Source organism: Lactuca virosa, chromosome 8, assembly GCF_052849685.1.
Source record: "Lactuca virosa cultivar CGN04683 chromosome 8, Lactuca_virosa_CGN04683_v6, whole genome shotgun sequence".
Taxonomy (NCBI): domain Eukaryota; kingdom Viridiplantae; phylum Streptophyta; class Magnoliopsida; order Asterales; family Asteraceae; genus Lactuca; species Lactuca virosa.
The window spans coordinates 371,115,425-371,131,993 of NC_136433.1; the positions used below are offsets into that span (position 1 = coordinate 371,115,425).

At 38.1% G+C, this 16,569-nt stretch overlaps 2 protein-coding genes across 2 annotated transcripts; both read right to left on the reverse strand.

Annotated features, from left to right (window-relative positions):
- Positions 1-9,069: 9,069 nt before the first annotated feature.
- LOC145131924 (uncharacterized) lies at positions 9,070-9,477 on the reverse strand. The gene has a single exon (XM_079066568.1). It carries the CDS (start codon positions 9,475-9,477, stop codon positions 9,070-9,072), a length of 408 nt encoding a protein of 135 aa, XP_078922694.1.
- A 2,033-nt stretch (positions 9,478-11,510) lies between these two features.
- TBL27 (TRICHOME BIREFRINGENCE-LIKE 27) lies at positions 11,511-13,385 on the reverse strand. Its single transcript, XM_079069492.1, has 2 exons — positions 12,959-13,385; positions 11,511-12,745 (listed from the first exon to the last, which is right to left on the reverse strand). Exons 1-2 carry the CDS (start codon positions 13,167-13,169, stop codon positions 11,679-11,681), a joined length of 1,278 nt encoding a protein of 425 aa, XP_078925618.1. The 5' UTR covers positions 13,170-13,385; the 3' UTR covers positions 11,511-11,678.
- Positions 13,386-16,569: the final 3,184 nt, after the last annotated feature.

Genomic DNA, 16,569 nt, shown 5'->3' on the forward strand with positions numbered 1-16,569 from the left:
ACACCCTAGCTCTGCACACTCCCTCGTGGCTCTTGCCGCACTTCCCACAAGTGCGGCCCTTCGGACCCCCAGATCTCAAATCAGCGGGCTTTGCCCGCTTGGCTGCCGGCTGCGCCTGTGCCGGTCGCCTGTCCCTCTTCTGAGACTCGGCCTCCTCCCTGACTTGAGTCTCCAGCTCAATCTCTCTCTTCCGGGCATTTGCCTGGAACTCAGCAAATGTCCGGTATGACGATTTCGCCACGAACTCATGGATATCCCTCCTCAGTATGCTCAAGTACCGGCTCATACGTGCCTGCTCAGTCGACACGTGCTCAGGAAAAAACAACGCCCTCTCATGAAACATCCTCGTAATCACCGTCACAGACTCAGTTCCCTGCTTGAGGGATAAAAACTCATGGGCTAGACGTTCCCTCTCCATAGGGGGAACATACTCATCTCGAAACACCGTGGTGAACCTCTCCCAGGTCACTGCAGTAAGCTCTACCGTAGTGAAGTCTGCCGTCACAAACTTCCACCAGTCCTTCGCTCCCAAGCGAAGCTGGTTCAGCGCAAATCGAACCCTCAGATGCTCCGGACACGAGCAGGTGTAGAAGCATCCCTCGATATCAGAAATTCACCTCATCGCAGCAATCGGGTCCTGCGTCCCATCAAACTCTGGTGGCTTCGTGTTGCTGAACTCTCGGTACAGCAATGAGTCACCCCCCTGCGGCCTAGCAGTAGCGACGGCTGCGGTGGCCGCAACAACAACAGCATCAGTAAGAGCAGCGTACCGCTCATCAAAAGTCTCGATCAGCATGGTCTTGATAGACCCGAACATCTCTAGTATCTCAGCTCGAATGGCCGCAGCCACCTCCTCATGAATCAACCTACGGATCTCCTCATCACTGGTACCACTGGTACCACTGCCTCCTGGGTGGTGGCGCGTCCCAACCATGATGTCTCTGAAATACAACACAAAAGAAATCAGAGATCCGCTCGAGTATACTCGCACTCGATACTCAACCCTACTTGTTCTTTAGTATCCTAAGGATTCCTACTTGGGCTGCTCACCGATCCGGTGTTTCCAGTAGTGCGGGCCCTATACTACCTTCCACAACGCATCGGTATTCACCCTAAGTCCTCCTCCTAGGATCCCAGGTCACAAGTACTCTACATCTCGCTAGCATAGGCTACCCTTCGGTAGACCTTTCATCAGCTCCTCACTGCTACCTACTCACTCTCAAGCATCTCATAGCAGCAGAAATCTTCCTAGGCTAAGGCATCACAAATCAGGCCACTCTAGTCCTAATATGAATACCTAGCCTATCCTAGCATGCATAACATATCATAACATATCTCATAACACATAATGTAAGGGTATTTTGGGAAATCACCGTTCGGGCGCTGGCTGATCGTACACACTGCTTCCTTCTGTTTTTCCTCAAATTCTTTTACTTCCTTAGAAAAATTGTTTATTTTATGAAAAACTTTCTCAAATCCTCAGTTTGAGTTCAAATACACCCGAAGGTGCATCTGAATCCCTCAAACCAAGGCTCTGATACCAACTTGCAACAACGTAAAATTTCCAAAACAATTTTTCATTTTTAAATCATACTTTTAGTCATATAACAATATCAAAACACAATGTATCCAATGTCATCATCACAAAACAATTCCCAGAATCTCAACATAATCTCTATGAGTGTGTACTGATCATGTCGGCGCCTTCCCGCGATCCTCACTGGTACCTGAAACACATAACACACAACACGGTAATCATAAATGCTTAGTGAGTTCCCCAAAATACCACATAAAACACATACGCCACTCGAGGCTACAGTACGACCCTCCGGTCGATGTGTCTCAGCGGGACCCTCCAGTCTCGTAGCTCGTTGGACCCTCTGGTCTGGTCATAGCTCGTCGGACCCTTCGGTCCAGTCTGTGTCGTTGGACCCTTCGGTCCGGTCTATATCGTTGGACCCTTCGGTCCGGTCTATATCGTTGGACCCTCCGGTCCGGTCTATACAACACATAGCATACATATAACACAATGCACATAATCTCATATATACACATAGCATACAAGACCCTCTGTTCTACACATAAGTACCACTCTAGGTAATGTATAGTGAGAAGACTCACCTCGGGTATCTCGGATAATATCGCACACGAAAACACTGATCTAGTCCCCGCCTAAACACATAAACAGTACTCTCGAATAAATAAAGGCTCTCAAAGACTAGATTACATCCCTTCCTACAATCCCACAGAAGGGTAAAAGACCATTTTACCCCTCCCTGACCCAAAAGTCCAAATGTTGACCAAACCCTAAAAGTCAATCGAAAGTCAACAGGGGCAGTACGCGGCGCGTACCAGCTCTTGTACGCTGGGCGTACTCCGGCGATCCAGAATCGGGGTCTCGGACCCTTACGCTGCGCGTACTGAGATTTACGCCCAGCGTAAGTCTCAGTTTCATACATTCATGGATTTTGGTCTTAAACGGTTAAGACATAAACTCAAACTCCAGATCTGACTTCTCTAAGACCACTTAATCCATAAAGTCGAGACCTTTAAGCCTTTGCATGGCTGTAAAGGTCCCTAATCACTTTAACACCTTTCCTTCTTTCTCATAAAGTCTAGATCTCATGCATGGCTCAATATTCACGTCCAAGATTGGATTTTTATGAACCTACAACTCATTTTACTCTGAAATATGGCAGATCTAGGCTTATGGAGACCATTTGCTCATAAAGTCTCCACCTTGGGACCAAAAACCCTAAAAATTGGTCCAAGAAGCACAAATTACAAATGACAAGGCAAGCTTTGAGCTTTTTACCTCAGAAAGAAGCTCCAACCTCTGTAGAACTCAGATCTACTCTTGTCCACCAACTTCTAGCTCCTAAAATGGCCTCCTCTTCTCTTTCACCACCTTGAAATGGCACTTTGAAGCTTATAACACACACACAAGCTAGGAACGAAGGGTATCTCTCTATTAGGGTTTCACTCTCTGAAATGGTGGCTGAGGATAAGGCCTTAACATTCCTTTTATAGTGCACAAGCCATAATTTAGGGTTTGCATCTGGGCCGGTTACGCCCGGCGTAACCTTGGGTACGCCCAGCGTACCTAGGCGAGTCCGCGTTCAACTTAAGCGCATGAGTACGCGCAGCGTACTCATTTGTCTTAATGTTTCCTTTAAGGGGCCAAACTTGACAACTTAGAAAAGAAGAAGGGTATAAGAGATGTACCTGAATTTTGGGATGTTACAGTAATGGGCAGCACCGAAGTGGTACTCAAGACTACAAAGAGGATCCAGCAGGTTCGGAGCAGGCTTCAGACTGCTCAGAGTCGGCAGAAAAGTTATTCCGACAAGCGTGGATCGGACCTGGAGTTCCAAGTCGGGGATATAGTACTCCTGAAGGTGTCGCCTTGGAAGGGCGTCATTCGATTCAGGAAGCGGGGCAAGCTAGGCCCCAGGTATATTGGACCTTTCAGGTTTGCAGCCCGGGTGGGCAAGGTGGCATACAGGCTGGACCTGCCAGCCGAACTAAGTCAGATTCATAGCACTTTTCATGTCTCCCAGTTGCGGAAGTTTCTGGTGGACGATTCGGCAGTGGTACCTTTAGAGGATAGTCAGGTGGATGATAGCCTGAACTATATCGAGCGGCCAGTGGCAATCCTTGACAGGAAGTCGAAGGATCTGAGGAACAAGAGAGTGGAGCTAGTAAAGGTGCAGTGGCAGCACCGCAAGGGCTCGGAATGGACCTGGGAGCCGGAGGACGAGATGAGGGAGCACTACCCCGAGCTTTTTCCTGACTCAGCAGCAGACTTCGAGGACGAAGTCTAAATTAAGTGGGGGAGATTTGTAACACTTGATTCTTAGTACGTATTTAATTCAATAATTTCATGTATTTTTCTCTGGGACTCGACGAGTTGGTGGCCCAACTCGTCGAGTAGAGTCGTTATCAGCGGGGAGTTTAAGTGACCTACTCGACGAGTCGGGAGACCGACTCGGCGAGTAGGTGTTGTTTGAGTGAAACCTTAAATTTGAGGGTTTGCACCCTATTTAAACAACTTATCTCAACCTCCATCGTCCCTTATACTCCCAGAAGACATAATATTGAAACCCTAGCCTTGTTTGAGTTATTCTAAGGCCATTTTGGTGCATTTTGGTGGATTGTGAAGCTTGAGAAGGGGAAAGGAGCTTGGGAGTTCAAGTTGGAGCTTGGAGATCCAGAGATTATGTTCCATTTCCAGCTCATTTAAGGTAAAAAGCTCCTGTCTTGATCTTCCATGTGTTTATTCATCTTTAGGGCTTGGATTTTGGGTATATTTAGGGCTTTCTAAGCCATTTTCGGGTTGTGAAGTGTTATAGGGAATATTGACTTCAAATATTGGTCATTGGAGGGGTCTCATGGCATAAAGGTGCCAACTTTATGGCCATAAGAGCCCCATGCATCTTTTAGACATCATTTGTAGTCCTTTAGGGCTAAAAGACCCATGCATGGACGTAATGTTCGTGGCTTTACGTGCTATATCATCCCTAGGAGGTCAGATCTACCCTTTGGATGAGATGAGCTTGACAGAAATCGAGTTTATGGACATGGACTTTAGTGGACTTGGCGAGTTGTTCTTGGGACTCGACGAGTCGGGTAGTGGTTCTCCAACCCTTGCTGTTTTGGGGGTCTGGTTGAGTCTAGAGAAGGACTCAACAAAGATGGATGAGATTATAGACCTGGGAATCATGGGCCTCGACGAGTGTTTGAGCAGACTCGGCGAGTCTAAGGCAATCTTCAAATCTTTGAAGATGGACTCGACGAGTTGTTCATACAACTCGGCGAGTCATAGACTGGACACATTCTTATGAGGGAGATGAACTCGACGAGTTCAAGGTCGAACTCGGCGAGTCGGATGAAGATGGCCCCGATGGTATGATTGAAGAAGAACCCGTCGAGTTCTTGCTAGACTCGACGAGTAGAGATGGGAATTGGTTTGTGTTAGAGAAGTATGGACTCGATGAGTTGGTAGACCAACTCGGCGAGTCAAGTCAACTGGATGTTGACTTTGACCAAAGTTGACTTTGACCGGATTTGAGTTGACCCTGGTTAGGGTTGCCAGTACAAGTTGATAACTTGGATGGGGTTGTCATGTAGGGATTGAGGAGTCGAGGAGAGTCGGTTTTCACACCGAGGACAGTTCGGACACTACACGACTTTGAGGTGAGTCTTCTCCTAGTAGGGGTGGGTCTACAGCCACAATGCCGGCCCACAAGTAAGAGTACTGGTTAGATGATTGTCTTTGTGATAATTATCTGGGACTTGATATGTGTTATGCTTACTTTGCTTGATATGGTTATGATTGTTATGCTTATTGTGCTTATTATGTGTTAGCAGTAGGAGGGGTGAAATAGTCCCTGGTTACCGGTTGTAAGATACCGAAGGGGAGGGTAGTTCCCAGATACTGGTTGAAAGATACCGAAGGGGAGGGTAGTTCCCGGTTATCGGTTGAAAGATACCGAGGGGGAGTCCAGCTCCCGGTTATGCTTGACAGTTACCGGTTGAAAGATATTGAGGGTCATGTATTATTTTGGTATGGGTATGATGGGGGAACTCACTAAGCTTCGTGCTTACAGTTTTAGTTTTGGTTTCAGGTACCTCTTCGTCTAAGGGGAAGGAGCCGGCGGTGTAGCAGCGCATCACACACATATGGTTTCCGTATTGAGTTTATGGGATTGTACTCTGATTTTCATTACTTCTAATGATATGGTTTGGAGACGACATGATGTTTTTTATAAGTTGATGTAATATTGACAATGTTTCGGTGAACTGTTTTATGAATTACTTAATTAAAAATGAAAATTTTTGGCCTCGAAATTTGGGGATGTTACACGAGTTCCACGACTACCTCAAGGAATGTGGAATAGTTTCACAATTGACACCTCCTGGGACACCACAACTTAATGGTGTGGCTGAGAGGCGTAATCGGACCTTGTTGGACATGGTTATTTCCATGATGAGTCGATCTTCACTTCCAATCTCTTTCTGGGGGCATGCCTTAGAGACTGCCACCCACATTCTTAATCTTGTCCAAACAAAGAAAGTTACCAAAACACCTCACGAGATGTGGACAGGGAAGGTTCCTTCTTTAGCACATATCAAGGTTTGGGGTTGTGAAGCTTCATTAGACGAGAGACTCATGAAAATCTTGAACCTCGAAGTGAGATATGTATTTTTATCGGCTACCCACAAAAGTCCTTTGGATATTTATTCTACAGACCAAGTGAGAACGTGGTCTTCATAGCACGAAGCGGAGTCTTGAGAGAGAGAGAGGGAGAGAGAGAGAGAGAACTCATATGCAAAGAGGACAGTGGGAGTACTATTAATCTTGATGAAATTCAAGAGTCAAACAATGAAGGAACTTCTAAAAATGCTAGGGCTCAACCTGAGGAAGAAATTCCAGTTGTACCAATTGATGAGTCATTACCTCTTAGACGTTCTAGTAGAGTTAGAATGCCACCTAAACTTGTTCTGTGATATCCTTAATGTGATATCCTATAGATATGGAATGTCTCAAGCTAGATTCTTACAGACTTGTTTCCAAGAAACTTCTCCATGTTATCAATTAGAGTAAGATTGTTCTGTGATATCCTTAATGTGATATCCTCTTTGTGTAATTTGAGCAATTTAATTTCTACATACTCCGCCAGCTTTGACTAGGAAGTGTTAAATTCTTCAAGTGTTATCAAATCGTTGTTCTAGTTAATCTTTTGTCTTCATAGAAAAGTATGATAGTATCAATATCATTGACTTGGTAATTTCATTATTGATTTCATGAAATGAGACTAATAAATAGATAATAGTATAAGTGATGCTGCTCTCATCGACCGTTGGAAATATATGTTTTTTAACTGTGGGACTTCTCTTATAATCTTAGAAATTATGTATAGAGATCATTAAGACAAAGAGATATAACAGAAGAAATTAGGTATTAAGAAGCCTTTAGTACTGTTAATAGCTAAATATATTTTGGAATAAAGGAATTAGACAACCTAATTCAATTTATTGAGATAGGGTGTGTAAAATTAGTAGACATGATTTACCATTGTTATGTATAATTAGGCACCACACATATTTAATCAAGAACTTTTTTTATTTGACTACTAATGCAATTTGTCATATTATAGATAAGGGTATGATGGTCAACTTCCATATTTAATAAATCTATATTTGATCTGATTTGGTTTATAGCAACGTACTTTTAATGTTTTGGACTTTCAAAAATATAAATCAAAACCCATGGTTTCAAACCGCTAACCGAAAAACTGAACTCATTAGGAACCGAAGCTATATGAGTTTTGTAACCAAGAAAACTGACATACGATTTGGGTTCGATTTTAGCCAAAGAAACAACTAAACCAACCATTACTCATCCCTAGAATCCATGTGTTTTGCTAAATACAAGGATATTTTAATGACTTACTCGAGATTTTTTTTATAGAGCTTATACTGGATGGTCATGATTTGCTGAACAAAATGTAGTTAAGTTACCACCAAGACTCCGACATTAATGCAAATCTTGGCTTTTGCGAGAAAAAAAAATACAAATAAAGTAAAGTTTTTAATGATTTTTAACTTTTGATTATCGTTACCACGTAAATTTTCAAAAAAAAATCTTGATAAAATCATGATTTTTAAATAAAGAAAAGGGAAATTTGCAAAAAAAAAATAAATAAATAATAATAAAAAGCTCTTATATTTTGGTTTTATTGAGAAAAAAATCACCCTTGAATTTTTTTTCGCAATTTAACCATTGAAACCGGTAAAAACTTGCAAAAGAACCTTGTAACCGGTTATTGTCGGTTTTAAGGGGTAAACTGCAAACAAAAAAATCAATGACGACTTTTTCGTTAATAAGGTTAAAGTTTAAGGACTTTTCTGAAATTTTTTTATATATACTAATATTATTTGAAAGAAACTTATATTTATTTATTAAAAAAACTCAAAATAAAGATACTATCTAAATCCATTTTACTAAAAAAACTCATATATTTTTTTTAAAAAAACAATAATGATAATTTATATATCATTTTTTTATTATCTTGAATAAATATCATTACTATAATCATAAAGATATCATCTAAATACACATCTTAAATAGAGTTTCATTATATTTTTTAAGAGCTTCATTATATATATATGGCCTAAATCGTGCTCCATTTTTTGTGATCGTCTTTAATTAATATCATTACTATAATCATAAAGATACAATATATATCTTATATAACTTAAGAAGACTTTGTCTAGATCAAATGCTACTTTATTATTGAATTTTTAGGTCTCAGGTGTAAAAAGTTTATCATAAAACTACAACCTACTGAAGATCATTTCACAATCGAACATCACCTCATAAAATAAAAATAATTTTGTTGATTTGTCGTCAGTAGTGCGTTGCTAAGCCACATAGCATGTATAATGGAGCTCTATTTAGGAATAACAACCTCTGGTAAGCATTTGTTTTCTGAGATGACGTTCAATTGAGAAATGATCTTCGGTGAGTTGTAGTTTTATGATAAACTTTTTACACCTGAGACCTAATAATTCAACAATGAAATAACATTTAACCTAGAAATACGCTTCTTGCGACAAATTACTAAAGTCCTCGTAATTTATATATGTTATAGACAATATCTTTATGATTATAGTAATGATATTTATTAAATTTATATCACAAAAAATGAAGCTCTATTTAGGCCACATATACAATGAAGCTCAGAAAAAATATAATGGAGCTCTATTTAAAAAGTGTATTTAGATGATATCTTTATGATTATAGTAACAATATTATTAAACTAAAAAAAAATTCAAAAACTGATATATAAATTATAACTATTGTGTTTTTTAGTAAAAAAATATGAAAGTAAAAGAGATTTAGATGGTATTTTTACTTTGAGTTTTTTAATAAATAAATATAAGTTTTCTTCAAATAAATTTAATATATATAAAAAAATCTCTGAAAAAGTCCGTAAATTTTAACATTATTTTTTTTTTGGAACGGCGGAATAGAATTAAGCTAGCAAGAAGCTAGAAAGAGAATTACATCAAAATAGTAGCAGAAATAGGATTATGAAGCCAAGAGGGCCAACTAATCTTGGCTTTACTACACCTACTAGAAATCCAAACATAAGATTTATGAACAACATCATCAAAAATCAAAGATTTCTTAGGTGTATCCGCTTTGAAAATCACACCGTTCCTGAAGTTCCAAATGCACCAGAAGGCAGTCAAGATCACAGCATCAAAAACTTTGCGCTGACCAATACGCCAGATGGTAGTATCAGCCCATTTGAAAAGAGAATCCACAGTCAACTGAGAAGGGCATTTAACACCCCACCAAATCGCGATACGGGACCATAAAGCACACAATTCAGAACACTCGGCCAAAATATGGTCAACAGTCTCCACTCTAGAAGAACAAACAGGGCAAAGAATGGAATCTACCATAATACCCCTATAGGATAGGCGTTCTCTAGTAGGGATACTAGACAATCTAATCCTCCATATAAGAATATTAATCTTAATTGGAACCCAATTATTCCAACGAGTAGAAATACCTCCGTTACTAAGCGTATAACCATCCAATAGTTTTCGAACCGAAGAGATAGAAAAATTGTCTGACACATCGATAACCCAACCCAGTCTATCTGGGACCGGTCTGAGTTGGAAATCCTGCAAAAGACAAATAAGATTGTTCCATTATTCCTGCTCCGCTCCACCTCTAGGGTCACGTCTAAGAGTATTAACCCCCAATCCCAAGGACAACCTGTCTGTAATAGAAGCATGTCTGTGCAAGTCCAGCGCATAGATTCTAGGGAAAGAGACAGACCGAGGCATATCGTCTCTCCAAACATCGTGCCAAAAAGAAGTGTGAGTAGCATCACCAACTCTAATAGGGCAAAGAGATTGAAGATCAATATCTTTCTAGCGTAACTGAGAGAACATTCGAACGACCCCTCCCCAAGAACCATGACCAGTAATAGCGTATCTCAAGTTCCTGCAAGCACCATCCAAACCATATATAGATTTTATCACTCTAACCCACAGAAGATCAGGGCAATGATAAAACCTCCACCACCACCGAAAAATCATAGCTCTATTGAAAGAGAAAAGACTACCAATCCCCAGACCTCCTTCATCCTTGGAGGTTAAAACTCTATCCCATCTAACTCAATGCATACGACGATCATCACTATCAGCACCCCAAAAAATTATTAAGGAAAAAATTATCATTGAGTTTTGTTTGTAATTTAACCTTTAAAACCGGCTATAACCGGTTACATTGGTTTTTTTTGTAAATTTTTACCGGTTTTAATGGTTAAATTGTCAAAAAAATTAAGAATGATTTTTAGTCAATAGAAACAAAATATAGAGACTTTTTTTTTACAGATTTTCCAAAAGAAAAAAGAAAATATGAACAGTTTTATAGTTTTATAGTGTGTAGTGTAAATTTCTACAATAATAAAAAAAAATTAATATGTTGTTGGTGAATGATGGTATTGTGCATTTTCACTACGACCTATTTTCAGGGACGGTTCTCTTTGGGTGCCCGCAGTGGCACCGGAAACCCCTGTTTTTTCTGTAAGCAGTCTAAATTTTTCGATATTTTTCGATTTTTTTTCTTTTTTCTACTAACCGGCAACACCTACTACGGACCGGCAACACCTACTACCAAATCCTGCGTCCGTCCCTGCCTATTTTGTGGTGTAAGTCCATTTCGCAATGACCTATATTGAGTCTAACCCCATTTTACATTGACCAATTTTGTAGTGTTTTTTTTATCATCTGCCTTACAAAATATGTTATATTTAGAAACTTGTTAATTTTTTGTTGTTATTTAGCAAACGATTCAAAATATGCGAGATGTTATGATTTTCTCTACTAAAAACCCAATACCAATAGATTTTATTTTCATATAATCAATTAAGTGATATTGCATGTCTATCAATTTAAAGACAAAAGATAAATTGATTGATGACAAACCATGAAATTTATTGTTATTTTCAATAGTACATATACATAAATGTTAGAACTGAAAGAGAAAAAAGCTGTCAATGTTAATTCATGATCTTTCCATCATCTAATTATTTAGGAAATACATTTAATTTTATATATGTATTTAAAAACATTATATTCACTATTGATTAAAAGGGATTCATTGGATCCTTCTTCTCTCATAGAACCCTTGTTGCACTTTAAATAAACTTTTATAAAGACATGAACTTTTATCATCCACATCCACTTCATGTGAGCAATCATCTACCATCATATGACACTTGCTTAAACAATCATTAACACCATAAAACTAATTAATTTAAGTTTAGTATGCTTCCACTAAATATATTTTATTCATTATATAATTGTTTAGTATCTCAACAAGCTAATAAAAACAATACAAACAAACAACACGGATCATGTTCTTGAAAGCAAAAACATGTCTGCCTCAACTTCATATGAATGTAATATAACAAATAAATAAATAACATGAACTTTTTTCGACTATCAACTAATTAATAATGTCATCTCACATCTGTACATCCATTGGTAAAACCAAATTCTTGGATTGTAATACAGTTTTTCATGAAGAGCAATACTCGATCATGTATTGATATAAGTATATCGACATAATACATTGTAATCTACCTTGTTTAAAAATTCCATCTTTTCATTATATCCAACATAATCTCATTCCATGTATCTATAGGTCCTGGTAAACACCAATGAACACAGTCATTCGGGACCCTGTCCCGTTTCCCATTACCAAAAGGAAACGGGTACATGTAGGGCCCTGGATGCCCATCTGGTCTCATTAACGCTAATTTAGACACATCTAACGCTTCTAAACGAAAATCTTTTGAATTTTTAGCAATTTTCTTTGCTGCCTTCACTTCTTCAACCTCTTTGTTTCTCATCTCATAATCCATTCCATCTAATACCCTTTCATTTTCTTCAAAAGGTTTTGTCTTTGAACACGAATCTAATGAATCCCAATCACCTTCAAAATGGGCAGGTGAAAACGTTGTTACAATCACATCAATTCGCCTATCAACCAACATTTTTAGGGTAGTGTTGAATGCCATCCCAAAAACATCATAGAACCCAACCTCGGTATGATTTTTGTCATTACAATAATGACAACCTAATATCGAATCACCATAGTGAAAAACCGCAGGATGAAGGTACCAATGACCAATCGACAACACAACCATATCTATTTCCCCCAAATCTTTAGCCCAAACATCGTTAATGGAATCCAAATAGAGTCGATTGTAAGGGGTTTCTTCTGATTTCTCAATACCCTTTACAAGAAATGGCGACCAGTAAACAGAAAGACTAACATTGTGCGAAGCAAAATGCCATTTTCGAAACTTGTTGTCTTGTTCGGAGAAAATAAGGTTAGGAGGTGAGACAGTGGCAAGCAAACAAAGGAGAGACTCCAACTGGTTCCTAGCAATGGAGTCGCCTACAAATGCCACGTGTTTGTCTCTGGTTAAGTGGAGGAAAGTATTGGGGTCAAACCTGGGGAGATGACACTTGTTCGGCTTCCATCTCCAAAAAAGATACCCCATATCTGGTCTGCCATGGCTGAAACAGTTTTGACCGTCTTTGATTGTACCACATGCAGTAGAGTTGTACAATGGACCCGTATTGTCATGAACCCATTTTCCATCTGTGTAGTCACAGCCATTGCTGTTTTCCTCTGTTTCTACAAAAACTGAAAAGGAAGACAAAAAGTCATAGAACCCAAGATCGAGGTAATGTAAAGACCAAGAATTTGTAAACAATGATTTGTATGAAACAGGGAAGAAATTAAAAATCGAAGAAATCCATGTTCCAGATTGTAAAAAGATTAGATATTCATCACACAAATCACACAAGTTGACCAATTAGAAACAAACAAGATCGTCAATAGGTATAAAGATTGTACCTTCGGAAGGAGGAGGAGGAGGAGGAGATTTGGGGATGAGAGTATGATCGACGGTGGTGGTGGTGGTGGTGGTGGTGGATGGGAGGGCGGTTGGTGTAGGGAAGAAGAATAAGTGAATAAAGGCAATCAAGAGCAGAGCATACAAAGCATAAGGCAACAGTTTTCTTCGAAGAGAATGGGGATGATCTTTAAAAGATGTATAAATCCCCATTTTTCATAAGTATAATAAACCAGCTTTGTTCTTTCTTCCTTTCTCTCTCTTCTTCAAGCTTTAGGATGTGGGTGTTTGAGGTTTAGAGCAAAGCTTTGATCTTTGTGATTCTAAAAAGTGAAAGTGCGTAGGGTTTTTGAGTTGTTTAATTCATTTTAGCTGGAAGGTGGGGTAGAGGGGTAGGAGTGGCTGATTGGGTCAAGAAACACAAAGAGAGAAACCATAATATAAGGAAGTATTTGTCAACTTTTGGAAAGAATTGGTGGTGAGGGCAAAGTTGTCATCATACATATGCTCATTGGGCCATGTGTACGACCAGTTTACTTTTTTCCATTACCAACAAATTTGACTTGCTCTCTCTCTCTCTCTCTCTCTCTCTCTCTCTCTCTCTCTCTCTCTCTCTCTCTCTCTCTCTCTCTCTCTCTCTCTCTCTCTCTCTCTCTCTCTCTCTCACACACACACACACACACACACACACACACACACACACACACACACACACACACACACACTTTGATTGAGAAAAAATTAAAATGTTTCATAATAGACAAATCATTCTCAATCAATAATTTGTTTTTACCCCAAAACGCTCCGGCATTTTGGACCTGACGGATGATGGATAGTATTTATATATGAATGTAAATATAAGTGTTCATATATAAATCGTCCACCTCTCTCCGCCACCAACCATCGCCACTGCCACCTGCGCCACTACCCATCACCGCCATATTCATATATAAATAATCACTTCCGTTTATACTTATCCATATATGAATATACGTATTCATATATAAATACACTTATTCATATATGAATATACATATTCATATACGTATTTATATATGAATATGACCTCTTCTGTCGGCCCGATACACAGGAACGCTTAAACGGCAGATTCGAAATGAGTGGTCCAAATTCATTATATATATATATATATATATATATATATATATATATATATATATATATATATATATATATATATATATATATATATATATATATATATATATATATATATCTTAAATATTTACATTAATTTGTGGAAGTTAATGAATTAAATATCAAATTCTTGTGGTAAAAATGTAATTATTTTGCTTGAATCATAATATTTGAATGATCTCATTTATTATATATTGAAATGTAAATAAGTTAAATGACAACAAGATTAGTCGACACAAAATTTAACATCATATTTAATTCACTATTTAAATATTATTATTTACAAACCTTTTGCATTGTATTATTTAGTAGATAAGTTGGAGAATCAGTTTAATTTCTAATGAATAAGGTTAAAAATATGAATTTATCTTCAACCACATAAGTATAAAGATAAAGATTATAAAGATATATAGTTTGTATACTTGGTTTCCTAGATTTATGAATATTTTCTATGAATGATTATGTTTGCAATATTTGATTTAATTTATCAAACTCAATCATTCTAATTTGTTGGATTTGAATAGCAATGGTTTGTAGGTTTCAATTTTTATTTGATATTTAAGGATTTTTATATTGTGTATTATAATCATATTCCTTACTACTTAAATATTTAGTTAAAAAAGTTCTAACTTAAGATGAATACAAAACTAATAGACACTTTTAATTATTATAGACCGTCCGGTATACGGATTACGAACCCGATTGTGGTCTACGTGGCCACGGACAACGGTCGTGCACACCACCTTAGTTTGTCGTAGTTCGTCGTTTTCGTGGTGATTTGTTGTGAGGACAACGAGTAGCAACGCCCAATGAGGGCCTTCCCTTTTTTTGACCGTATGACTAGCAGTTCCAACGGTTGAATTTTGAAAAAAAATATATTTTTAATAACAATTTTACATAACAATTTTTCCAATAAATATCTAACCATACAACCTCATTTTTCAGATCATTCTTTTCTTTCTCTATTACACAATTACACACAATCTTTTTACAACCAAAAATCATGGATCACAACCAAAATACCACCACCCCCCCCCCCAAAAAAAAAAAAATTAGAAACCGCAAACTCTGTAACGCTTTTGCGTTAGATACCCCCCCCCCCCTGCGTCGATTCCCGACCATGGAATCACCTCAATGTGGTTTTATGAATTTGCTACAAACTTGTTCCCTTATCCAACAAACACCACTTTTCCAACAACAATTACAACCTTTACAGGCCATTCAACTACAATACCACCACTTAAAACAATTCCAAAAATTCCAACAACAATTTCATCATCATTCGTCACAACCACCACCTTCACATCCACAACAATCACAAACACAACATTCACAATCACAACCACCTGATTCGCTGAATTTTGTGTCGGAAACACAACTTTCACCATGACCACCTAAAACAAATAAGAAAAAAAAAAAAAATCGGCCCTCCCCACTACCCAAGAAATGGTACCATGGACAAAAGAGGAAGAAGAAAAGCTAGCGAAGGCGTGAGTTTCGGCTTCCCAATACCCAATTGAAGGAGATAATCAAACCTTCAATTTATTTTTGAAAGAAAGTTCGAAGCGTGTTTTATGTGTTAACGGGAAGTGAAAGTCGAAATCTCAATCAAATTAGCTCGAAGTGGCGGCATATTCGATTAAAATGCACCGAATTTGGAGGAATTTACAACAACCTTCAAAACATACGCAACAGCGAGTCAAACAATTTTGATGTCTTCAAGGCGGCCTTGGAGCAATTTTAAAAAACAACGCCAACCCGCAAAGCTTTTTCATATGTGAAACTGTGGCTAAAATTGAAAGACGCTCCAAAATGGAAATAACAAATGAAGGAACTTCACAAACCTCTTCCGTTTCAAAGCGTTCAAGAAACTCGGATGTAATTTCCCAATAATCGGACGGGTGAACAAACATCAACATCAACGATGATCCGTTAGATCTTGAAAACAAGCAACCTCTTCGTCGTCCCGTTAGAAGAAATAAAGCAAAAAAAGCAGCTTTGACGTCTTTGGGATCTAATGTTATGAATCATTTTGGAGTCAAATTTGATCGATATATGCAAGTTCAAGAGAACAAGGCTGAGATGATGAATCGAGTGGAAAAAATGATTGAAGCACAAACGTCATTTCAAGATGCACAATCGACGCTTCAAACAAAAACCGATATGAAAATCTTGAAAATAAAAACGAAATATCTCGAAGGCGAAGATTTGGATCTTTTTCTCGCGATGAAAGAGTCTGCTCGAGCCCGACGTAGGAATAGGGGTAGTTTATTGTTATTTTTAGGTTTTTTATTTTTATTGTTATTTTTATTTTTAAATTTTTAATTAATGTAATTTTTTTAATGTAATGTGGTATTGTAATTTAAAGAAAAACTAGTATTTAAAAAAACTTATATGTTATTAATGTATTTTTTAATTAAATTTGTTTAAAAAAATAATGTGGAGTGGTGTGTTCAGT

What these genes read in the sequence shown, in the direction of transcription:
- TBL27 (XM_079069492.1), bottom strand. Translation starts at nt 13,169, where the DNA reads ATGGGGATTTATACATCTTTTAAAGATCATCCCCATTCTCTTCGAAGA. An exon ending in TCCTCCTCCTCCTTCCGAAG is followed by an intron (nt 12,746 to 12,958) that starts GTACAATCTTTA and finishes CTTCCTTTTCAG; the next exon opens with TTTTTGTAGAAACAGAGGAA.
- LOC145131924 (XM_079066568.1), bottom strand. Translation starts at nt 9,477, where the DNA reads ATGGTAGATTCCATTCTTTGCCCTGTTTGTTCTTCTAGAGTGGAGACT.